Below are 27,020 nucleotides of genomic sequence, written 5' to 3'. Positions count from 1 at the left end.
CGACAGACGACATCCGAACACTACTGGACAACAGGGAAACAGTTGCCCTCATCCTACTAGACCTCTCCGCCGCCTTCGACACAGTCTGTCATAGCACCCTCATACAACGCCTCAGTAACTCCGGCATACAAGGAAAAGCCTTGGACTGGATCATCTCGTTCCTCGCCGGGAGAACCCAGAAAGTCCGACTTCCCCCATTCAAATCAGAGGCCACCGAAGTCATCTGCGGAGTACCACAAGGTTCATCTCTCAGTCCCACCCTCTTCAACGTCTACATGAGTCCACTCGCATCCATCGCGCGACAACACAACCTTAACATCCTCTCTTACGCTGACGACACCCAGCTGATCCTTTCCCTCACCAAAGACCCTAACACCGCCAAAACCAACCTTCACGAAGGCATGAAAGAACTAGCAGAATGGATGAAAAACAGCCGTCTAAAACTTAACTCAGACAAAACGGATGTCCTCATACTAGGATCATCTACATCCGCCTGGGACGACTCATGGTGGCCATCAGCCCTGGGCACAGCACCCATACCCACAGACCACGCACGTAACCTAGGTTTCATCCTAGACTCCTCACTCTCGATGACCAGACAAGTCAACGCAGTCTCATCCTTTTGCTTCAACGTACTTCGCATGCGCAAATAAATCTTCCGTTGGATCCCCTTCGAGACTAGAAAGACTGTCACCCACGCACTGGTCACCAGCCGACTGGACTATGGAAACACCCTCTACGCCGGAATCGCAGCCAAATTACAAAAAAAACTGCAACGCATCCAAAACGCTTCAGCCAGGCTCATTTTGGACATCACTCGCCAAGATCACATTACCGATCACCTGAAAGACCTCCACTGGCTCCCCGTCAACAAGAGAATAACGTTCCGTCTCCTCACCCACGCACACAAGGCCCTCTACAAACTAGGACCCGAATGCCTCAACACACGACTGTCCTTCTACATACCCAACCGCCAACTAAGATCCTCCAATCAAGCCCTCGCCGCAGTTCCACGCATCCACAGATCCACCATGGGAGGAAGATCTTTCTCCTACCTGGCGGCCAAGACCTGGAATTCTCTCCCCACCCACCTCCGCCTTACACAGAACCACATCTCCTTCAGAAAGGAACTTAAAACATGGCTTTTCGATAAATAATGCACCCCCTCCCACAAGCGCCTTGAGACCCTCTGGGTGAGTAGTGCGCTATACAAATTCCTGAACTTGAACTTGAACTGTAAAGGTTTTAAATAATTGAATGGTCAATAAAATTACTTGCTTAAATTCGTCCAGTAATGGATTGGCCTTACCTTCCCTCGTCATGATGGGACATGATTTCTCAAAGGAGCTGTCTCCCTCCACTGATTGTATCGGAATGTTTGTCTTCTGTAGTGTACTTAGACCAATGTTTCCGACTGAAGAAGGATATAGGATCGCCAACGTTTGCTGGCCTTTTCAGTTCTGTGGTATGCTTAATTTGTTAGTGACTAGAAGCTGCGTTTTTTGTAGCCTTCTATAAGGTTGGCATAACGTAACTGCTGTTCACACTTTTATCAGTGCTTTGAAGTAGTAGTTGGTTGCAAGCCAGCACTTTGCTACAACAAATAAATAGATTTGTTCGAAAGTGTCTTCTGTCTCTGACGGCTTGTCACAGATGGTCTCCCTTTAGGTCATCAGCCATGTGATTTGTGGGTGGGTTATGACTGGTTTATAACTGAAATTGTCCAAGCAGTGACTCGCGTCACAGGGGGTCTGCTCAGCCAGTTGGAAGTGAGGTGCTGTGATCTTAGGACAGAAGGAAACACGCCCAGCCATAGCAGGCAAATTCAGTTTGAGGCAAATGCTTGATGTCATTATGCTGCACAGCGGCTACTGGCTAACTGTTTCTTCATCTGGGGGATGTCTATGCAACAGTCTCGCCCTGGTGTCACCCCGCACCTACCATCTCTCAACGGAAATCTATGTGAAATTACAGGACTGGAGTAGTATCTAAACAGAAATATGATGCTTTACAAGCACTTTCAGTTTAATGTCAGTAATTTAAGTCTTCTACTTTTTAATGTGTGATACTATACTCTTCAAATTCTATTGCTTTTTGGTGATGTATTAAGAATTGGCAGCATGTTTCCTCTATAGCTGCTACAGAGTCCTTCGGTTTTAGGTATCTTACTTTGGGGCACCTTTTTATGCAGATGAACCTGACAAAGTCACTGAAAAAAACAGCTTTCTCATGATTTGGATGTAAAGAAAATGTACATAGAATTGTTTAATTTTTAAAGTACGCTGTTTATGACATTAACATTGTTTTCTTTATCCGACAGGAGAAACTTAAGGAGTTGGTGTTTAACAGTGCAGCGTTCCATCAGCACCCAGAGGAAATGAAATCCCTGTGGGAGACATATGGGGAGCTCATGTATTCACTTGAACCTAGGCAACAGAGCCTGGGGCTGGGAGACAAGGTATGCCTAGTCACACATGCAGCATCCTTTACTTTATTATTATAATGAGACAAACACCTAGCTATGCCTTCCCATTTTTGACTTGTAACACATCCTACTCTGTCTAAAGCATGTCCACCCCCATGCCGCCCACTATATACCTAGTATCAATAGCATAGTGCCTCCCAGACCATGAATTGGGGCTTCTTTGTTTTTTAATAGGAATCTACAAAAGTCTCCCTACTCTGGTTCAAGTGATGAACTTTTTGTCTTGTGTCAACTTTTCAATAAGGTATGATGGCCCGTACTCTGTTTCAATAAACACTCTCGTGCCGGGAGTTTGCCTGATTTGATCTTTATATTTTTTCTTTTTTGATTTTTGTATCACATTTTTACATATACATCGGATATTTACATACTACACTGTGACAATACAAAATAATGTGTGTAACAACGTTTAGGACAATGTGTGGTGCTGTAACTTACGCATGAAATATCTTAACACAGGGTGACCTAGTTCTACAGTACATATATATACAACATATATGTACAGGTTCTTTACACTTCAAGCCATTTGAGGATGAATTCTTAGTGTAACCAGGCTTCTATTGATGCAACTTGTGTCCTTCTACTATATGTTGTTGGGACCTGAGTCCCTTAGGTCCTCTCTCTTTACATGTTGACACTATTCTATAGCCCGGGGGGGGGTCGGCAGAGCTTTAGTTGATATGCTAAAGGGCGTCCTATGTTACGCTTTACTTGTGGTGTCTCCTATGCATCGTTATTAGCTGTGCGTGCTAGCTCTTGGCCTCCGTGTTGGATACAGCAACGCGATTCGACCTTCTGGGGTGGACCTTGGTTGTAGTTATGTGGACGTTTTTCAGTGCAAATGTTCTTGTGGGACACGTATTACTGTTGATGTAGGGTCAGAATCCTTAGGGTGTGTTCTTTTCTTTGCATGGAAGGCTGTCTTCCATGGCGGGCATTGTGGGCTTTGCGCCTTTTCGTGCAGCTTCTGTCATTTGGAGTTAAATCAGTGTGCGTCTGAGCTCGGCACATATCTTTTTATTCAGTGCGCGCTTCTTCAGATGTATATTCCCACTATATACCTGACACTTACTCACAGCACCTCCTGCTTTTCCATTACGAGAACCCACAATCCGCTCTGACAGAGCACCTCGAAGTGCCTACACAACTCCGTCCGCGCTATCTATTTCTGATCGGCTACACCTCTTGCTATCTGCAAACTTGCCTTATTCCATCCCTGCAGCCCTCTGTTGAAGTACTATTGTCTGCACAGCCACACACAGCTCTGCGAATACGTCCCTGGGCTTTATACAGCACCCTCTCCTAGTGCATCACTGGTAACTCTGCCCTTTTCCACTTCATTATTGGCTGTACCCCAGAGTTTAATCTTTTCTGTTGTGGATTGGTCTGGTGATTGAGCTGCCTAAAATATTGATACTTAAATGGCATTACAGCTCCTCCGACACTTCCAAGCTTCTGCTGCAACTGGGTTGTCAAAAAATCCCATGTCTTTCCCTTTTGTAAATGATCCAAAAACGTCCCTTCTCTTTTCTGCCATAGATACTATACCCAGGTTCTGCTATGCACAGCACTGTATTGTGCAGTATATCAGGGGTCGTTCTTTAGAAATGCCAATGCATAAAAACATACATAGAACTCCTATTTGCAAGAAAAGAATGGTCAAGGCAATAGAATCCCGCACTTGCTAATAATAAGTTAGGCAAAGTTTAAATGTTACTATTGGTGCAACGAACCCGGAGTACAACCCTTCTGTACTCCCAATGGAAAAACTATTTCCATGACAAAATGAAATATTTGGTTGTTCAGCACCCCGAGTTATGGATAATGTATAATCAAGGGCTTTTGCGTTCCATTTAAAATCACATACATTCCATAGTAACAATATTCATGACAACATTTACATTTAAAGAGCAGCAATTGGGTGTTATAATTTCAACCGGCTTGGAGCTTCCTCAATGTCTAAAGTTTGAGTGTGCTGTGCTTTTGAATCAGATGTGAGATCAGGCAACTGAATAACCTGAGTAATTGTGGCATTTGATGTTCTGGTCAGCGCATATTCTTACATTGCATTTGTTACGACGAAGGCTTATAAGGCTTCATAATTGGATATGTACAAGTCTGGAAGTTCTGTTTACTTCGGAAGCTGTCAATGAGTTGCAAATCATCAAAAAAAGTTTCTGTAGTTTAAATAATCTGTTGACACTTTCTTGAGTAAATTGGTTTCAGAAGTAATTGGCTTTCTGTTATCTCGTAACCATGTAGTTTGTCTTGCCCAAATCCATACAACTGAGTCTGGCTGAGTCTTGGGACCAAGTTCAAAAACTTCTTATCAAAATGACCATGCTTAAAAATATTTTGAACTCCCTCTTCTGCTGGCTCTAAAAAGAAACTATCTGAACAGGGCACCAGCTACTCAAAAAAAGACAGCTGCCTTGTCTCAGTACAGGTAGGAACCTCTTCTCAAAACATCAATGCTCTCTGAAATCGATTAGCCTAGGAAATGGTACCTTCCCTAAATATAAGGACATGAAAGCCATTTTCCTGGGCAAGTCCTTTCTTCCATCTCTGCAAGAAAATGTAGACTCAGTTGTTACATTCAATATGACAGCTATAGTTTATTTGAATAAATAGTTGGGCAAAGTCTCATTTCTAATGTCCTCTAGCTATTGAGTTGAGAGACTGGGTAATCCATCACCGCATCTTCCCATGGCTTTTCGCCTGGAAATGAAAACCAAGCTCATGTGAACACCAAGTTACCATTTTAATGAGTGGGAGATGAACCACTCAGTCCTATGGTGAATTTTCAACAGATTGGTTATTTCCTCAGATCACTCTTTTGGCATTGGAGGCATATCATTGGTGCCTTCAATTTGGCTCTCGTCTCAGAGTATGGCAAAATACCCTGGGAGATGCTCCACTGTTCAATTGGTCAGACAAATTTGTATTACCATTATTCCCATGTCATTGATTCACAATACTCTTCAGAAGCTGAAACCTTCAACCTGTAAAGGTGCAGGAATTTGTGTAAGTTCTCCACAATTACTTAATTGAAATCTGATTTGGCTTGTGCAGTCTCCACATCCCATTATTTTCAGGGCTGGAGAATGCAGGTCCTAATAAGTTGGGAATTGTGATAGCCTTCATAATAACCATTCAGTCATCCCCTCAATAAACCACATTGATGTATAACAGAAAAAGCATTTGTGATGTGGACTGGAACTGTTGATGGTCCATGAGTAAACAGTGAGGCTGAAATGCAACAGAGGGTTTGCCCACAAAGGACCTGCAGGTTGAAAGTTAAGGTTTTCTCTTTTTGTTTCGAGGAAAGCAAGAACAAACGCTACCCAAAATACCATAGGAGCAGTATTTCTGAACGAGAAAAGGTCCTGGAGGATAGGTGACAGGAGGTCAAACCTCAGGAAGTATTTTCTCCAAAATGAAAAGATGGAATGTTGCTGGACATTGCAACTTGGGCTGTTTGATCACGAAAGACCCATCAGCGGTTCTCCAAGACAAATTAAATACAAGAATTAGAAGTAACCCTGTGCCTGAGGGAATTTGTGTGCGCAAAATAAAAACAATAGCTTTAAAGGCAAAGGGGAACACTCTGTAACAAAAGTGACGGATATCCTGTCTTCTGTATTACAATCACATTCTATCCTAGGGGGAATTCTAATATGGCGGAAGGGATATTCATCATGTTTGTGATGGAATATACCCTCTGGCAACTTCTAAATCGGGCCCATAATCTGTCTATAGAACACGGCAGATACAAAGTACTGCATTTTATTTTTTAAAACACAATATGCATATGCTTAAAGATGCTCTAAAGCTGTATTTTCCCACAGAAACCTTAGAAATATATATTGCGTTTGCAAACTGAACAGTGTGTTGATATGAAAATACTTAATCACTGTGATTTAGGCAAAGTGGGTGAGTTTTGTTTAATACCTGTTCTATACCTTTTCCTGATTTGCAAAATGTTTTTATTAACTTCAGAGTTTGGTTGTTTGTAAGGCTGTTCTTCTGAAATGAACTTTTTACCTACCTCTACTTACCTATCTTTATTCAGGGCATCACAACCTATTTCTCTGGGAACTGCACCCATGAGGATGCTGAACTTGCTCAAAGGTTCCTGGACTGTAAGGTAAGTTATTCTTTAAGTAACATGTTTGGTGGCTCCATGTTAGTTACAGACTATCTCTCTCTCTGTCTATATCTATCTATCTCTCTCAAAAAAACAAAGGTTACAGGGACGTTACAGTTAGGCTCAGATTTCACATGCACAAAATCATAGAAATTCAGCTGTAAAAGATGCCTGCGCTAACTATAACTTGCACCCCTGCAATGCACTGCCTTTGACCTCACATATTACATCACTCATGACAAGGTCAGTGACATAACTGATGACATCCTCTAGCGAGTGTAAATATTTCGAAGATGTTTCTGAGACTTAAAGATATATATATACTAGGCTATTTCAATAGTTAAATTACTATTCTTTCTGTACTACTACTGAGTGATACTATTTCAAATGTCATCTGAGTTGTGCAGGTGTGGGAGTGGGTGTGTGAGTGGTTATATGGGTCTATAAGAGTGGGTGTGTGAATGGTTGCATGGGTCTGTAATTGGATGCGAGTGGTGGTATGGGAGTGTGAGTGGTTGTATGGATCTGTGAGTTGGTGTGAGTGGTATGGGTATGTGTGGTTGTGTAGGTGGGTGTGGTTGGTGGGTGTATGTGATTGTGCAGGTGTCTGGTTGTGCTGGGGTGTGAGTAGTTGTGCAGGTGTGTGAGTGGTTATATGGGTGTGTGGGTGGATGTTGGATTGGTTGTGTGGGTGTGTGAGGGGTTGTATGGTTCTGTGAGTAGGTGTGTGAATGGTTTTATGGGTCTGTAAGTGGGTGTGTGAATGGTTTTATGGGTCTGTAAGTGGGTGTGTCAGTAGTTGTGTGGATGGGTGTGTGAATGGTTGTGTTGGTGGGTGTGAGTGGTGTATGGATCTGTGAGTTGGCGTGTGAGTGTTGGAATGAGTTTGTGAGAGATAATATGGGCGTGTGACTGGGTGTGTGAGTGGTTGTATGGATCTGTGAATGGTTGTATAAGTGGTTGTATGAGTGTTTGAGTCGGTGTGTGGGTAGTTGTGTGGGTGTGTGAGTGGTTCTGTGGAAGTCGTATGAGATGTCATCAGCGATGCTATCAGTGAAGTCACTGACCATGTGATATGTGAGGTCATAAGCAGTGCATTGCGGGGTCATAAGTTACAATTAGCTCAGGGAATTATAACTGCTAATTTTCTATGGTTTTGTGCATGTGAAATGTGAGCCTTTCTATAACGTCCATGTAACCTTTGGTTTTTTTCCGTGAATTTCTATAGGTTTGTAATGCTATTGCCTAACGATAACGACTCTTTAACCCTTTTTTTCTCATCTGAATTTCGAAGGTTTTTACATTTTTATTTCATAAGGGTGTGGATTTGTGACTGGGTGTATAAGTGGTTGTATGGGTGTGTGAGTGGTTATGTGGCAGGGCTCGAAAAATCCGAAAAAAATTTACTAGTCCTACAGGTCTAGTGCCTTGGGAAATCCCCTCGACCCAACTGCAACCTACTTGACCTCCGTCTCTGAAAACGGAGCAAAAGTGACAAGTTAACAAGATTTAAAGGCATCTTTATTGCTCATTCCCTTTGTGAGCAATAAAAATGCCTTTAAATCTTGTTATCTTGTCACTTTTGCTTCATTTTCAATGACAGAGGACAAAAGTTAGTTTGTCTTCCTAATCACAAGAAAGGACGAGTAGGACCTAAAAATAGCTTGTCCTCATCAATTCTCCCTCGCAAATGCGAGCGGGCTAGTGGATTTGTCGAGCCCTGTGTGGGTAGCTGTATGGGTCGGAGTGTGTGTGTCAGTGGTTATGTGGGTGTGTGAGTGACTATGGGTGTCTGAGTGGGTAGGTGAGTGGCTGTGTGGGTCTGAGAGTGGATGTGAGAGTGGCTTAATGGGTGTGTTAGTAGCTGTGTGAGTGACTGGGCAAGAAGAGACCCTCACCTGCCCCTTTATCCAACAAAAGTCCACAGTTTTGCACAAAATGCCTACCCAATCGGAGCACTTTCCACTGGTTAATTAGTAAGTGTTAACTTGTTGGGTAAATGTCTTGTGCACATTTTATACTACAGCTACGTAATGGATCAGGCGCAAATATCTCCAGTGACGTAAGGTGCATTTAATTTTAGTAGTGTGAAATCTGTAATAACATGAATTTTCCTATATAGAAGATGACAAGACTACCAAGAGGTGAATCTCCACCAAACACTGGTACTTCCTCCTAACTATATGAAGTAAGTGCTTCTTTGTTTGGTGGATAGGTCCTCTTATTCTTCTGCATATAGATTGTGTCACCACAATCGGCGGGAAATGTGGTCTGGGTAGGATGGGGCTTTTAGTAAGCTGTCCACCAACACAGGAAAAGGTGGGAAGACCTTTGCCTACTACAAAGGTGAATAGTGCGTGGCCAAATGGGGGGAGCTTGCAAGTGATTTCGCAAATTTACATTGTCGTAGTAATTTAAAGGGAGAACAATGCACTATATTCTCACCAGGAGATGACAAGAAAGAACCCATTAATCACAGTCAATACAGATTGTGCTCTGATAGATCAACAATGCATTCGCCTCCAGCAAGGATTTCTGATTATTTTTCAATGTGGAATTGCACAGAAATCACACATGATTTGACTTTGTCAAGCCTAAGTAGGTGGAATATTTTGTCATTTTCAGAAGGGGAGGGGCCCATCCCCCGGGGACCATTCTCACTGGGGCCCAGCCAAGAATGAACGGGTGAGGGGGTCTTGCGCTCTCCTCTCTGGGCTGATTTAGGCCCGGAGCACCCCATCCCTCAGGGCCTGGCCAGTTAGTTCAAGGGGAGGGGGCACTTGTTCCTGGGTGCCCTAGCCCGACCCAGACTACCCAGTGTGCAATGTTGGGGACCGCTGGAGGAGCCGTTATGCTCCTGCGGTCGTTGCCGCCTCCAATGGGAGCCGACATTTGTTCCCACATGCTTCAACAAAAAAACTAGTGGACGACGTAGGGTGTACTTGGGTGCACTCAGAGGGATTTTATCAGTTAATATTTTAGGGGTGCACTTCTACCAGCTACTAGGGCACCGTCGAACTCCAAAATGACCTACTAAATATTCAAAGAATGAGCTGGGAGTGCTAAGTTTTCTCCAGAAAATGCAATTATTTAATCACAATTTGATACACAAAAAATCAATGATTAAGCAACATTTCATTAAGGAAACAATACAATTCTTGTATTCCAAGTACATTTCTTTATATTGCCAGCAGCCGACGCGTTTCGTCCTAAAGGTAAGACGTCATCAGGGCTGCAAATATAAAAAAGACAAAATACATGTACATAAGTTAAATGACAAAATATTATTATTGTTTCTGTGGAAAGACCAGACAATTTATATTACATTTTGTTCATGCAAATCTTTCCAACCTGGTGCCAATAGGGTAACATTCTTTAGAACAAAAAAAACGTTCTTGTAGTATTTGCTTATACAGCTCAGAGATGCAGCGAGAGAAACGTAAGAAAAACATCTGTTCATTTGTTACTTTACATAAGTCGGACATGCTGGGATAATAAGGGCAACCTGTTCAAAATTTAACCATGATAGCTGAGTTCCTAACAAGAAAGCAGATACGATCCTATATGGCAATGTTTCAGGAAAAGTCAAGCTCACCTTGAAAATAATTTTTCTAATACTTCCAAGTCTGCAATATTTCAATATCTTGAGTCTAGGAGGCTCCCAACATGAGTCACATCTCTTCAATAATCTACAAGTATAATTAGATTAAAAAATAGAAAAAGGGGAATCATTTCCTCTCAGTCAATCACGTTCCTGGCTCCTAGTAACCATACTAGCATTATTCGGCGATTTCCATTAAAGTGTCCCCTTGCTAAAAAACATTCTTCATTGTTACCGAACATTATATCAACATTCTTCATTGTCTGTTGTTTAACCCGTTAAGCGCGCCGCAAATTTCGCCCCAGTGCGGACGTTCCATTGCGCTAACGGGATCAGAACGTTCAGCGGACGTGCGCAGCACTGGCGAGGTAGTGCACGCAACGTCCGCCGAACGTTCGCAGCACTAAAAGGGTGAAAGCTTATTCGTTCCGTATTTACTCCTGTGGAGCGTACTGTACTATTCTTGCTCTAAACTGCTTGCATCATAATTGCCAAACATTATATCAACATGAGTTAAAGTACCTTTAAGCCATTCTGTCAATTGTGATCACCACCGGATCTGTAACTTGTTTTCCAACGTTTCAATTCAACAATTAATCTTCTCAAATGTCACACCTATTATGGGTTTAACAGACCATGCTTTAGACTCGTCATGCATTAAAACAAAGGGAATTCGTGCATGTATAAAACTCCTACTATTTAGGATGCCAGTTAAACTAGTAATCATTCACACCCAATAAGGCTTCTAAACGAAAAAATGTATTATGTGAATCTCCAATTCCAAACTTATGTCTTCATAGCACCAAATACTGTCTGCAAAAGTAAGAAAAAACATATTCGTTGCACCTTTTGTATCATCTAACTGAATTATATCTAATTACAGTGTTCCCCCTTTCCCTATTCGCTTACCGTCGTTCTGGAAGCTTCGTGTTATTTCATCGCAGTCCGGGTTCGATAAGTCCCGATAACAATCTCCCAAAGACTCCCGCTAGCTATAAGGAGCCCTGTGTCCAATCACGACTCGCCAATCTTTTCGGGCAAACTAACAACGAGACGCACCTGTGTGCTGCCACCGGTTTCCACCGCGGTCCGGTACCCCTATTATATCCGGTCTGTTTGTGACAACTTCTGTTCTACGCATATTAAACCTAGTTATCCAAGAAAAACAGTTTCCAATGTGGTCCGACCTAGGAATAACATCCAGTATCTACACGTTCATTTCCTGTGTAAACAAGCCAAGATTACGCCCATACTTGTGACCGGCAGCTTTCGTTCTACGCACACTTAATTTTCTAATTCTACACCGACTCTCAATGTGGTACGTCTAATGATACAAATACGTACATTTCCTTAGTCAATTTCCGCCTCTAAATACATATCCGTTTAACAACACGCCTCAACGCCAGGTCTTGATAGCATTTATGTTTACTATTCTGAATTCCGAAAGGCCAGCATAGACACCAGTGTTGTGGGGCATGAAGTATGGGCAAATATTCACGTGTATACCGCATAACCAATTCTAATATGTTATATTGAAATAAATCGATCTAGTTTGGAGAAGATAACCAATCTGATCATGGGAATATTGGCGGGTCAGAGAAATAGTACTACCTAATTAATGAGATTAATTATTAAATACAACAGGTTGCCTGAAGATTTATCCCAGTATGTTTACATGAAAATTCATATAAAGATTTACTTCCTTGATATTAACATTAGACTTTTTTTTTTTTTTGTAAGACCTTTATTGCAAAGTTGTGCACATACACAGCAGTGTGCCTACAACCCTGTGCAGGGCCGGCTGCTACCAAGTCAACAGCTAGCAAATTGAAGCACATAGCAAATGATATCGGGCGAGTACATACAAATTGTGCAGAGGGCAACAACAGTCAACAGTCCATGCCAAGTCCATCCTCCGCAGTCGTACCTCGCTTATCATATATCGGTCTTATTTTATGAGTTTTATAACCAGCAACAATAACCCCCAACCCCCCAGCCCAAACAATCCCGGTTCCTGGTCACAGTAAAAGTCCACAGTAGTAATGCAGAATGGCAAAGTAATACAGAAGGTACGCGAGGTACCGCCAGTAGTCGAGTAGGTTGTGCAACCCCAGATCCAAAACCCTGCATGTGCCACCAGTCATTGGGTGATTATAGTTAAGCCTACATAACAAGACAGCCCCCCTGCAAGGATCACCCACACCAAACGAGAAGAACATCCCATCGCAGGCACCGTCATAGCGCAACCGTACATTCAGGTAATCACTCAGAAATGCCTTCACCCGGCAACAGACCCCCGCCCTCATCGTCGGAACTGTCATCATCTGCCAGGGATAGCATATATGCAGTATATGGAGCCCAAATGTCACGCGGACGCGACTTCGCCGGCAGACTCTCAGCATAGCAAGTCAATTGATCCCTGCAGTAGGCCATATCTTTCAGCCACAATTGAACATCAGGTGCCCGCCTACCTCCCCACACCATAGCCACCCTCCGTTTAGCAAGTTGTAATGCCATGACAACCAATCTCCGCTCCTTACTTAGCACACCAGAGGCGAGCCCCAGCAAGCACAGGCGTATATCCAACGCAACCGCAGTGGCCGTCATCTTAGTCAGTGCCTCAGTCACTGCCACCCAGAAGGCATACACTCGTGCACATCCCCATGCCAAATGCACAAAATCCGCATCATCCTCTCCGCACCGGGCACATTGAGCAGATTCGCGAAGACCATACCGAACCAGCTGCATTGGCGTATAATACCATTGATGTAGAAATTTAAAATATAGCAGGCGGAAATTGCCGTTGGCCACGTACCCCCCAGTCATGGAGCAGCATTCAGTCCATTCATCATCTGTTAAGGGGTCTGGCAGGCATCTATCCCATCTGGCCCTAGGTAGCACAGCACCCCCCCCTTCATCCTCCTGAGCAGCTCGGTACAATCTGGAAAGCAATTTAACTCTATCCTTCGTGGTGTAGAGTAACTGCAAGGCCCCTAGTGTCAAGGGTTCCTCTGGATACGTAGGGTATAAGGAGTGTACGGCCGCTCGAAGTCTGACATAAATGAAAGTAGCCATGACCACATTCGTGGATCGCTCCGTCACATTTTGCAACAAGAGGAACGTGGCCCCTGGGAATAGATCTCCCATAGTGTGCACTCCAGCGCCCTGAAGGACCTGCAGACCACCGATTTCGCCCGATACCGATATTTCCGAATGGTATAATAGCGGCATACTAGGAGCATAGAACGACAACCTGTTCGCTCTCTTACCAAGCTCCCGCCACGCATTAGCCGTGGAGCGCACTGTGTCCACCTTGCCCTTATCAAACACTGAGTGAGTATTAACCACCATAGCCCTCAGCGGGTTCGGCAGAACAGCACTGGCTTCAAGCGCCACGTGTGGGGTGTACGGAGGGGCGGACAACCAATAGGCAGCAAAATGCGCTTGGGCACATAAGTAATATAACTTCATATCCGGCACAGCGAAGCCTCCCAGAGCGTATGGTTTAGTCAGCACATCCCACGTCACTCGTGGTTTCTTACCAGCCCAGGTTAAGGTGGTCAGCAAGGACCGCAGTCTGGCAAAGAAGTGCGACGTCAGTGGGAGAGGTATGTTAACAAAAAGATACAAGAATTTCGGAAGCACAACCATTTTGATCAGAGACACACGATCAGCAAGGGTGAGGGGAAGCCGAGTCCAGCGAGCCACCTGGTCCTCCAGTTTGGAGACAGCCACGCCATAATTGACTCTGATAACTTCTTGGCTATCTCGATGAATCCAGACTCCGAGGTAGCGCACCGATTACGCTGCCCATTCCACTGGGAATTCGAAGGGAAAAGGAAGGGTAACATCAGTGAGAGGAAGCATAACAGACTTTTCCCAGTTGATGGTCAGACCCGAGTGGCGGCCAAACCGTATGAACTCTCGAAGTATAGGTTCAAGATGGCGAGCAGGCTCGCGCACGTAAAGGACCATGTCGTCGGCATACATGGACACAGCCAGCGACCGGAGGGGGAACTTCAGAGCCGCGTCAGCATACCTCTGCCTCAAGACACAAGCCAGGGGCTCCATCACAATGGCGAACAGCAAAGGTGACAGAGGGCAACCCTGTCGAGTGCCCCTCTGTACCGGGAATGAGTTCGAGACGTGACCGTTGATCCTCAGTCGTGCCATGGGGTTAGTATAAAGAAGGGTTACTAACGATGTAAAAAAGAAGGGCACCCCCATCCGATGCAAAATGGCTATCATATACCGCCATGCAACGGAGTCGAAGGCCTTCGCGGCGTCAAGCATGACAGCCACTGCTGCCAACTCCGGTTTGAGCAAATGTAATACAGCAAAGAGAGCCCTTAGATTGTGGGTGGTAGACCGGAGCGGTATAAATCCCGACTGGTCCGGCAGCACCATTACCGGTAGAAGTAGCCTCAGTCTAGCGGCCAGCACCTTGGCTATAATCTTAACATCAGTATTCATGAGGGAGAGGGGTCGATACGATTCGCACTGGTTGGGAGGTTTCCCGGGTTTTGGCAACGCAACGAGGAGCGCCTCTCTCATTGTAGCCGGAAACTGGCCCTGGTCTACAGCTTCCTCCAGCACCATCGCCAGGTGCGGGAGCAAAAGATCTACATACTCTTTATAGAATTCGGATGGCATGATATTAACATTAGACTTAATTTATTCATATAGTATATCTCCGTTTATTCCAACAATTTAATCAAATTATGCCAAAAAATGATGTAACTCAGAATCAATACTCAGAATCAGTACTGGTTTTAAGGGGCCCCTTAGTACTTAGTACTAAGAGGCCCCTTAAAACCAGGATACAAGAACACAGGCGGGCGATTATTAATGGTGATACAAAATCCCCACTTTATGTACACATGGAGAAGGAGCATGGTACAAATAAAAACTTTAAATTTCATGGAATACAGAAAGTTTCTCAACATGTGAGAGGTGGGGATTGGGAGTTACGAATCCGTCAGACAGAAGCAAGATGGATAATTAAATGTAGAACTATGAAACAAGGTTTGAATATTGATTCTGAGTTACATCATTTTTTGGCATAATTTGATTAAATTGTTGGAATAAACTGAGATATACTATATGAATAAATTAAGTCTAATGTTAATATCAAGGAAGTAAATCTTTATATGAATTTTCATGTAAACATACTGGGATAAATCTTCAGGCAACCTGTTGTATTTAATAATTAATCTCATTAATTAGGTAGTACTATTTCTCTGACCCGCCAATATTCCCATGATCAGATTGGTTATCTTCTCCAAACTAGATCGATTTATTTCAATATAACATATTAGAATTGGTTATGCGGTATACACGTGAATATTTGCCCATACTTCATGCCCCACAACACTGGTGTCTATGCTGGCCTTTCGGAATTCAGAATAGTAAACATAAATGCTATCAAGACCTGGCGTTGAGGCGTGTTGTTAAACGGATATATATTTAGAGGCGGAAATTGACTAAGGAAATGTACCTATTTGTATCATTAGATGTACCACATTGAGAGTCGGTGTAGAATTAGAAAATTAAGTGTGCGTAGAACGAAAGCTGCCGGTCACAAGTATGGGCGTAATCTTGGCTTGTTTACACAGGAAATGAACGTGTAGATACCGGATGTTATTCCTAAGTCGGACCACATTGGAAACTGTTTTTCTTGGATAACTAGGTTTAATATGCGTAGAACGGAAGTTGTCACAAACAGACCGGATATAATAGGGGTACCGGAACGCGGTTGAAACCTGTGGCAGCACACAGGTGCGTCTCGTTAGTTTGCCCGGGAAGATTGGCGAGTCGTGATTGGACACAGGGCTCCTTATAGCTAGCGGGAGTCTTTGGGAGATTGTTATCGGGACTTATCGAACCCGGACAGTGATGAAATAACACGAGGCTTCCAGAACGACGATAAGCGAATAGGGAAAGGGGGAACACTGTAATTAGATATAATTCAGTTAGATGATATAAAAGGTGCGACGAATGTTTTTTCTTACTTTTGCAGACAGTATTTGGTGCTATGAAGACATAAGTTTGGAATTGGAGATTCACATAATACATTTTTTTCGTTTAGAAGCCTTATTGGGGGTGAGTGATTACTAGTTTAACTGGCATCCTAAATAGTAGGAGTTTTATACATGCACGACTTCCCCTTGTTTTAATGCATGATGAGTCTAAAGCATGGTCTGTTAAACCCATAATAGGTGTGACATTTGAGAAGATTAATTGTTGAATTGAAACGTTGGAAAACAAGTTACAGATCCGGTGGTGATCACAATTGACAGAATGGCTTAAAGGTACTTTAACTCATGTTGATATAATGTTTGGCAACTATGATGCAAGCAGTTTAGAGCAAGAATAGTACAGTACTCGCCACAGGAGTAAATACGGAACAAATAAGCTTTAAACAACAGACAATGAAGAATGTTGATATAATGTTTGGTAACAATGGAGAATGTTTTTTAGCAAGGGGACACTTTAATGGAAATCGCCGAATAATGCTAGTATGGTTACTAGGAGCCAGGAACGTGATTGACTGAGAGGAAATGATTCCCCTTTTTCTATTTTTTAATCTAAGTATGGTATTATACTTGTAGATTGTTGAAGAGATGTGACTCATGTTGGGAGCCTCCTAGACTCAAGATATTGAAATATTGCAGACTTGGAAGTATTAGAAAAATAATTTTCAAGGTGAGCTTGACTTTTCCTGAAACATTGCCATATGGGATCGTTTCTGCTTTCTTGTTAGGAACTCAGCTATCATGGTTAAATTTTGAACAGGTTGCCCTTATTATCCCAGCATGTCCGACTTATGTAAAGTAACAAATGAACAGATGTTTCTTATGTGCATATAGTTCTCGCGGCATTTCTGAGCTGTATAAGCAAATACTACAAGAACGTTTTTTTTGTTCTAAAGAATGTTACCCTATTGGCACCAGGTTGGAAAGAGTTGCATGAACAAAATGTGATCTAAATTGTCTGGTCTTTCCACAGAAACAATAATAATATTTTGTCATTTATATATTTTCAGCCCTGATGACGTCCTACCTTTAGGACGAAACGCGTCGGCTGCTGGCAATATAAAGAAATTTACTTAGAATACAAGAATTGCATTGTTTCTTTAATGAAGTGTTGCTTAATCATTGATTTTTTGTCTATCAAATTGTGATTAAATAATTGCATTTTCTGGAGAAAACTTAGCACTCCCAGCTCATTCTTTGAATATTTGTTCCCACATGCAGGTAACAGCAAAAAATCCTGCTCCTTGTGTGCAGCAGCAATTCTTTCATCTGTTTTCCTGCTCACTTGGCAGCGGGCAGGAAAACAGTTGAAAAGTCCGCTCCTAGTGAACAGGAACAGTTTTCCTTCTCCCACCCGCTGGGAGCGGACTTACTTGGCAGGAGCTTTCAAAGGTTCCGTAAAGAGCCTGCAAATAACTGTCCCGAGAGTGGGCACCTCAGGACATAGGGAGCTGGCCCTGGGGGTGGTGGTCCCCAGGGACATTAATGGCTCCAGGAAATGGGGCTGTGCCCTCCCCTTCCTGTGTTACTGGAGGACCTGCCCTGGGGAGGTGGTGGTCCCCGGGCCGTAAATGCCCCGGGTATGGGGCCACATTGATAAATCAGCATGACCCCGGGAATGTAGTGGACCCCGGGGCATGAAGGGCCCTGTAAGGGGGTGCGCATGGCCCCTCTCCCCTGGTATCTTATGTTTGGCCTTGTCCTGGGCAGGTGGTGGGCTCCAGGACCATGGGGAGGAGGACTACGTGCGCTGCCCTCCTCCAACTTTATATTTAAATTAGCCCCTGGGACTTGTCCCACCCGGGTGCTCAATTGTAAACAAGCACCAGAGACCGCTCTTGGATTTTAATTTTTGGGTTATTTTAAAAATGTGGCCGCAAATTTGCTGATCCACTGCTATTTTGCTGCAAAATGTTAAAAAAATGATTTTGACCTGCAGCCGGGTCCCTGTGGGACCTGCCACCAGGCCTAGTGGGTCAGAGTATTCATACCCTGCTCCCTTCTCTTTAAACATTTTTGAGGGACTCGGCTGAGTCTGAGCCCCAAAATGGCTGCAAACAGTTCCTGGTTGAAGTGTTGGCAGTCAATCAGATCTCAGCTGAGGTCTGTTATGCTGAGATCCGTTGGTTTCACAGAAGATCCGCGTCTCTAGATATATAAATCTGCTTTTTCTTTAATAGCTCAAACTACTGAATGGATTTAAATCAAATTCCAAAAAGGTATCTTTCAGTACCAAGAGATAGCTCTCTGCCAAATCTGGTATAATTCCGTCCAGCGGTTTGGGCTGCAGTAGTGTGCAGAATCCCTATGGAAAATTTTATGGGGAAAACACATTTTGCCCCCCCCCCCTTTTACTGGCCCTCTTGACAGATCACCCCGAAACGTTCCAGACAGCAGCTGAAGAGAGGTGTACACTAGTTTTGAAAAATTCTAGACGATTCGTCCAACGGCACCAAAGCTCTGAGCGCAACAAAAAACACTTTGGTAGGTAGGTCATAACTATAACTACCTAACGGCAGCTGCCAGTAGGATCAAAATATCCTACTGGTGGTTGCTAGTAGGTAGTTATAGTTAGGACATAGTTTCCATAGGAAAAGAGTTTTTTGTTTTTGCCAAAAACGTTGGCGCCGTTTGACGAATTGTCACCAAATCCTCAAAACTAGTATGCCCCTGAGTTCATCTGTGTGATGACAATTTTGGGGTGCTTCGTCAAACAGGGACCAAGAAAAAGGGGGAGTCACAAAACTCGTTTTCCTCATGCAGTATCCCATAGGGAATTTAGACACGAGTACAGCCCGAACTGCTGGACATAATTACACCAAAATTGGCAGAGAGGTAGCCCTTGGTTCTAGAAAGAACCCTTTAATTGATTCGGTGTAAATCTGTTCAGTAGTTTTCGAGATATTAGGGAAAATCTAGTTTGTATATCTAGGGACGCGGATGCTCCGTAAATCCAACCGATCTGATTGGCTGTCAACGCTTCAACCAGGAAGTGTTGGCAGCAATTTTGGGACTCAAACTCCGCCGAGGCACAAACAAAAAGGTAAAACAAAAAAAGAGAGGGGCCATAGTAAGAATACTTTGACCCCCAAGGGACCATTTCCAGGGCAGAAACACAAAAAAAAAATTTCTGCTGAAATCGCAATGGAGCAGCGAATCTCTGCAAAAAAAAGAAGAAAGCAGGGTTTTCTGTGCTTTATTTCTCTTTTCTCAGCACCCGGGTGGGCCAGGTCCCGGGGCAAGCATTAATTAAACAAAAGGGCAGGTTAAGCCCCGGGGAACACCGCCACTCCAAGGTTTATTTTTGAGATTATTAACAAAGGCCCTGAGGCTACCACCTCCCCGGGATATGTCCACATAAAAAGAGGAGGACCCGTGGACCCCTCGAATGTTTAGAATTTCCCCAGGGACCTCCACCCCACCGGGGCACAAACTACTAATAAGGAGGGGGGGTAGCGCAGCTCCTCTCCCAGACCATATTTGGCCCCGGGGACCACCAACTCTCCAGGGCATGGCTGAAAGTAAAGTAGGAGGGCCAAGTGACCCCACTCCCTGGCCGTTTTTGACCCCCAGGAACATCATGCCCTATGCAAACTAAAGAAGGGTGCCGTGCTTCCTGGAGCCATTAATGGCCTGGGGTATCACCATCCTCCAAGACTGGCTCTCTATCTCCGGAAGTGCCCACTGTAGGGAGATAGCAGTTTGCTTTCGCTTGGCGGGCGAGCTTTGACAGCTCCCCCCAAGCAAGAGCAAACTAAGTCTGCTCCCAGTGGGCGGAAACAGGAAAATTGCTCTCACTCGCTTGGAGTGGGCTTTTCATCTGGCAGGAAAACAGATACAAAAATTGTTCCCACACGCAGGGAGCATTATTTATTGCTGCTCCCGGTGTGCGGGAGTAATGCCTGCTCCCGATGAAGGTGGGTAGACAAAAGGGACTGTGGGGGCATTGAGACTTTCCCCGCGGTCCCCAACGCTGCACACTGGGTTCCTTGGTGGGCTCTTAGGCATTCCCAGCATCAAAAGGCTGTGCCCTTGGGGATTGAGTCCCCAGGGCCAAAATCAGCCCTGGGAGGGGGGCTCCCCTCCTCTTTACTTCATAAAGTGTTGTTGTGTAGTTCCTAGGACCGTCACAGGACCTGTGCATTTTGGATGACCTAAACTGGGGGCTTGGTGTGCAGACAGACTGGATGAGTCAGCCGTTAGACCTGCTAGCTCTACAGTGCCACTACCACCCTCCTGTATTCTACAGTGGTGTTTGTAGGTTCTGGCAACCACTGAACATGACCGCCCTGATCCCTCCGGTATTGTGGTAAACAATACAGTATCTTTTGCTTAGTCACTCGTGCTTACTTTTTTCAGAATACACATAGGACTATAGGAATGGTTTCAATAATTATTTATTGGTCAAGCGTCAGTCTAGTGTGAAACATATTCGCTGTGACAATCAAAAGACAGGAGCAGACAAATGTGATCGCTAGTACCAATATCGTAAATAGTAGATACATTTCTACCATAGCGCTGATAAGATGAATAAAAGCAGATTATATAAAACAATAGCATTGGCGTACTCCTACGATGCGTAGCCTACCTAAATGTACCTAGCCTAGATATGTAGGTGAAGCATTGTGTATGTAAGTGTTAGGATATTTGCCCCAGTATTGGAACTTTTATAGATTCCCATGCTTTGTATCATTCCCCTGTCGTCGGAATGGGAGCCTCGGTAAATAGAAAAATACCATAGCAGTAGGTACAAAAGAGAAAGAAAGGACTAGGCCTCATCTCATTTTGTAGCATATCCACCTATTTTTGTAAAAGAGACCAAAAGAGTTGCAACAACCAATCAGAATAGCCTCACCCCAGAGAACACTTCTGAGAGAGCCTCAGAGGCTCAGATTTTCTACCGCATGTTGTGCTAAGGGAGTCTCCTCTGAGCTCTGCTCGGTTTTCTTTCTACAAACTTTATCTTCAAGATGTGTCGGATAAAGAGAAGAAGGCCTTATTTAAGGCTTGTGCTACCTGTTCAAAGAAAAGACTATATGTGGAGGACAAGCATAAGGATTGTATTTACTGCTTGTACCCAGACCACAAAGCCACTGATTGCAAGATCTGCAGAACCTTCTCCACTAAGACATTGAGAGACAGGAAAGGAAGACTTTTGACCTGGCTACAAAAAATGAAGTTTCGGAAGGAGGTGATTTCCAGTGACAGCGAGGATTCCTCCTCAGCATCTTCATCAAGGAGATCTAAGAAGAGGGGGAAGTCTTCCCCTTCAACTGAGCCTCCTTTTAAGGCCTCTTAAAATCTCTTCACCGAGGTGCAAAGGAGAAATAGAGATTTGCGTCTGAGGTGATTTCTACTCAGAAGGGGTCTCAAGTGCCTTCTGTTCTCTCTCCACCACCTGAGAAGGCAACATGTTTTAAAAAATAGGCTTCCCTACCTCAAGAAGGGAAAATTGTGAAGAAAACCCGCTCGTCGACGATGGCATCTTCAGGTACGTCGACGACGACTGCGAAATTTCATCAGGTATCCATTACTGCTCCGCCGTCGACAGCGACGGCTTCGACGACAGCTCAAGTTCCCTTCTCTGTGTCGTAGACGATATTGATATCCTCGATGTTGACGATGATGATGCGACGGTGCTGTCGACGACGACTAAGACAACGACGATGACAACGGCTGGTTTGATATTGACGACGAGCTCGTCGACGATGCCGTCGACTATTTCTCCTCCGTCGACAATGGTCCTTTCTCCGACAACGCTCTCGTCGACGACGATTACATCGTTGACGGTGCAAAAAGTGAAAATCTCAATTAAAAGACGCCAGATTACTCCGGATAGGACATCTCCACGAAGGGTGACCCCCCCCCCCCACCCCTTCCTCCGGCCTTACTTTTAGATGAAGACTAGTCAGAGGAGGATGATAGTCCTTATTGGGATGCGTACAGTCCATCTCAGCTCCAGGTCAGACACCAGGATTCAGACTGATGATTATTATGAAGAACAACAACAACTTCCTCCCAGGGAGAGAACGTAGGATCAACCTCATCAAGGTATGGTTCGATGCCCTCCTCCCTCATAAATGACTTACAAATCATGTTGATGGATTACAGGAGGAGATTTCTCTCTCAATCGTCCGAGTCCATGCAGCCACCTCCTCCACCATTACCAACACCACCACCACCACCACCACCATCACCTTCTTCAGTTTCTGCGGTTCAACCACCAGAGCAAGAACCCTTGGAAGAGAGGCAGACTATCACCACGGGCCAAACGTTTGGTGATAATGATGACGATTCTTCAGATGATGGACGGGATGTGTCCGAGGTCCCAAATCCAGATAGAGAGTGGGACGATTACATTATTGCAGACCCACCTTCACCTTCACCGGATCCGATAGATTCCCCTCCAGCAGACATCGGAGGTTTCCATAATCTCATGGAATGGGCTTCGAAGAGATTTGGCCTTCCTGTTCCAGTAGTTCAATCGGACAGCTTCCTATATGACTTTAAAGAACCATATAGGAAATCCATCCGGTCGATTCCCATCATAGAGCACGTATGGACTGAAGGTGTGAAGGTCATGCAGTTTCCATGCAGTCTCCAGCTACTGCTATTCCTGTCCTACCGCGGCTGGCGAAAAAAGTACAAGGCCCCTGAGGGTACTCCCGCTTGCCTGGTTGGACAACCGAAGCCAGACTCTGTGATCTCCCAGGCGGTGCAGAGAAAGTCAAAGAACCCATCGGCCCCTCTGGCTTCACCGCCTGATAGCGAAGGTAGACGCCTGGACATCGTGGGTAAAAGATTCTCTTCCATGTCCAGCCTCCTCGTTCGAGCCTCCAATGCATTTGCAAGTTTGGGACGATATGTTCGTCAAATGTAGTGCGATTTGTCTCGGTTTGTGGATCAGTTACCGGACAGTGCTAAAGCGGATGCAAGGAAGATTTTAGAGGAAGGGGAGAGATCTTCCTCAAAGATAATTGACTGCACCATGGACATGGCCACAACTGCTTTTCGTGCCTTGGCAGGTTCGGCTGTCTTCAGAAGACTAGTTTGGCTTCGGGCTACCTGGTTTCGCCCGGCGGTACAAAATAAGATTTTAGATTTGCCCTTCGATGGTGATATGCTTTTCGGCAAGCATATAGATGACGCCTTACAAGATATTAAGAAAGGATACAGAGACAGCCAGGTCCTTAGGCATGTTGCAATATTGTAAGGTACCCTTCTGAGGGGCAAAAGTTTTTCCAACTACCAACAGCGCTACTCCTATTCGCAATCCTCACAAACCTATAAACCTCAATACTCTCAGAGACAGAACCAATCGACATCTTTCTCTCGCCAGCCAGCAAGAGGCCGACAGGGTCGTCGGGGGAGAGATTCGTCCTAACGTCAATAGCGGCCTCCTAGCTCTGTCTACTGTTCCTCCTCCTCCGGTAACATCAGTAGGGGGCAGGATTTCACATTGTCTACGCAGCTGGATGATCATAACAGATTGGTGGGCCCTCCATATCATTCGGTTTGGCCACACATTGGAATTTCAGCAACTCCCACCTTCCAGAACCCCTCGCGCCACTGAATCAAAACATCTACAACTTCTACGTGGCGAAGCCCATCAACTGTTCATCAAAGGGGCGATAGAGCCTGTACCTCGGTCTCAGAGGACAAGGATTCTATTCCAGGTTTTTCCTAGTTCGCAAGACGGAAGAGAAGTGGCGCCCAATCTTAGACCTGAGGGAGCTCAACACCTATCTCATAAAGCTGTCATTCAGAATGGTATCCCTTCAAGATATTTTACGTCTTCTCAATCCATGAGATTACATGGCAACTCTGGATCTAGAGGAAGCATATTTCCATGTACGGATCCATCAAGCTCAAAGAAGATTCTTACGCTTCACAGTAGCCAAGAGCCACTTTCAATTCAAAGTCCTTCCTTTCGGGCTCAGATCCGCTCCGTGGATATTCACAAAGGTCTTAGCCCCAGTGGCGGCGTTTCTCAGAAAACACTCTCTAGAGGTTTTTCCCTACCTAGATGATTGGTTAGTAAAGGCTCCTTCCTTTCAAGTTGTTTCCACAACAGTCGACAGTTGCATTCGACTTTTCGACCAACTAGGTCTACAACTCAACAGGAGCAAATCTGTTCTTCGTCCATCCAGATCGGACAGATTCCTAGGTTCCATTCTGGATACAAGTTGCTGCAAGGCTTTCCCTTCGGAAGAAAGACAGGAAAGACTCATTCTTTCGGCTTGTCTCTTACAAAAGAGACTGTCTCTATCAGTCCGTCTGTACAAATCGCTCCTAGGATCAATTTCATCTTGCATACCCTTAATTCCGCACTGCAGGCTTCCTATGCGTCCGCTGCAGGAGCAGCTAGACAAAAATAGTGCCAGGCAGAAGGCACATTCGACAACAAAATAACAGTGACACCATTAATGATGAAAGCGGCCAATTGGTGGACGGTAAAAGACAATATCTCAAAGGGTCTCACTTTCAAGATTGCTCCATCTCCCTTGGTTCTAACCACGGACGCCTCACTGGAAGGCTGGGGAGCAGTATTGCAGGATCTACAGGTGAGCGGTCATTGGACGCCCGAGCAGCGCACTTTCCACATCAATCGTCTGGAACTCAAGGCCCTTCAATTAGCTTTACAAGCTTTCCTTCCAAGAATTCGGAATGCCACGGTACTTGTACGTACGGACAACACGACAGCCATGCATTATATAAACAAACAAGGCGGAACAAGATCTTGAGTTCTTTCAAGGGAAGCCCAAGAAATATGGAATTGGGCAATTCTCCACCGGATTTCTCTTTCAGCTGAACCAGGTACGCTCAACAGGACACCGGATGCATTGAGTCGTCTGAAATCAATCTGTCACAAGTGGGAACTGGATCAGAGCACTCTCGACGAGGTCTTCTCCTGTTGCGGCACCCCGGCCATAGACCTGTTTCCGAGTCCAGAGAACAGGAAATGCCAATTCTACGCAAGCCGGGATCACCATTGTGGTTCACTGGGGAATGCTCTTTCAATAGATTTGTCAGGCGCATTTGTTTACGCCTTTCCTCCAATACCCCTGATTCCAAGGCTGATCATGAAACTCAAGGCGGAACCTTGCAGAATGATTTTGATCGCACCAGGGTGGCCCCGCCAATTCTGGTGCACAGAACTTCTCCTGCTCTCTCAAGATCAACCAATTCACCTATGGCCCATTCCATCTCTATTGACAATGTTTCCGGGCCAAGTGCTGCATCCAGACCCGAGCTCACTCCAATTGACAGCTTGGCTCCAGAGCACCGAGAATTCCAGGATTTGAATATCCCTCTGGAGTGTAAGGAAATACTATCTCAAGCCCGTGCACCAAGTACAAATAAGACTTATCGCGCAAAATGGAAACGTTTCTGCTTATGGTGCCATCGGCAGAAACTCCATCTGTACACTTCAGCTCCTCACCAGATTTTGCCTTATATTCTTTCTCTGGCTAAATCAGGTCTGGCGCATTCATCCATCAAAGTACACCTGGCTGCTATCTCTAGATTCAGGCGGACAGCCTCAGGCCCTTCTCTTTGGTCCGCAAGAATTATCAAGCAATTCCTAAAAGGTCTTTTCAGGGTTTTTCCTCCAGTCCGGCCTCCACCTCCAGTCTGGCAACTCAATTTGGTTCTGGCTCATCTCATGAGACCCCCATTTGAACCTATTCACGGAGCGGATCTTAAGTTCCTTTCATGGATGGTAGCTCTTCTTTTAGCCTTGACGTTGGCTAGGAGGGTAGCAGAGCTCCTAAGCGCTTACTATTATGGAACCCTTCTTACAGTTCAAGAAAGACACTTTAATCCTAAGAACAAATCCGAAATTCATTCCAAAGGTCCCTTCGGATTTCCATTTGAACGAACCGGTGGTTCTGAAATCTTTTTTCCCCTCAACCATCCTCTCCAGCAGAAAGGTCGCTACATTCCTTGGATGTCCAAAGAGGTTTAAAATGTTATCTAGAACGGACAAGGAGTTTCAGGAAATCTTCACAGCTCTTCGTTGCTTATAGTGCTCCGCGGAAGGGTTTTCCGCTTTCAAAGCAAGGCATTTCACGGTGGATTTCCAGTGCAACTCACTATTGTCACCAGGAGGCGGGTAGACCGCTAGAAAGACATGTACAAGCTCATTCGACGAGATCAGTCTCATCCTCTGCTGCTCTCTTCACTGGAGTTCCTATCAAAGACATTTGTAGGGCAGCTACGTGGAGCAATACCCACACGTCCACAAAGCATTACTGCTTGGACTCTTCCACAAGGAGCGAAGCCGCAGTCGAACAAGCAGTCCTGAGAAATCTTTTCCAATGAGAAGTGAGCTTTTTCTACTATCCCTCCTTCCTAGGATTGCACATTTTGTATCATATAATGATTTCCTATCTATTGTGGCAAGATATATTTGCTTCCTATGAAAATATGTATGCTAAGGTATGTTGATACGCATGTAACAAAATGTGCTCTTATTGCAAGCTACTCTGATACAAAGCATGGGAATCTATGAAAGTTCCAATACTGGGGCAAGAAAACAAGTTACTTACATGTAACTTTGGTTCCCCAGTATTGGTAACTTTCATAGATTTCCATGCGCCCACCCTCCTCCCCTGGGAAAGCTCAGCCTTTGGCAGATGTAGATACTGTTACACAACGGCTACGAAAATCTGAGGCTCTGAGGCTCTCTGAGGTGGGTTCTATGGGGTGAGGTTATTCTGATTGGTTGTTGTAACTTTTTTGGTCTCTTTT

At 44.7% G+C, this 27,020-nt stretch overlaps 1 protein-coding gene across 3 annotated transcripts in view; it reads left to right on the top strand.

Moving 5' to 3' along the window:
- The window catches only part of DPP3 (dipeptidyl peptidase 3), a 559,762-nt gene that overhangs the window by 163,956 nt on the left and 368,786 nt on the right, over positions 1-27,020 (top strand). For all 3 annotated transcript variants that reach the window (XM_086938513.1, XM_086938514.1, XM_086938515.1), the window contains exons 4-5: positions 2,321-2,458; positions 6,558-6,632. In XM_086938513.1, the coding sequence (XP_086794639.1) occupies positions 2,321-2,458; positions 6,558-6,632 (213 nt within the window). The remainder of the gene's footprint in view (positions 1-2,320; positions 2,459-6,557; positions 6,633-27,020) is intronic.

Source organism: Lissotriton vulgaris, chromosome 9 (assembly GCF_964263255.1).
Source record: "Lissotriton vulgaris chromosome 9, aLisVul1.2, whole genome shotgun sequence".
Classification (NCBI taxonomy): domain Eukaryota; kingdom Metazoa; phylum Chordata; class Amphibia; order Caudata; family Salamandridae; genus Lissotriton; species Lissotriton vulgaris.
Note: the sequence above shows the minus strand (reverse complement) of the source record. Positions and strands in the feature narration are given on the sequence as shown.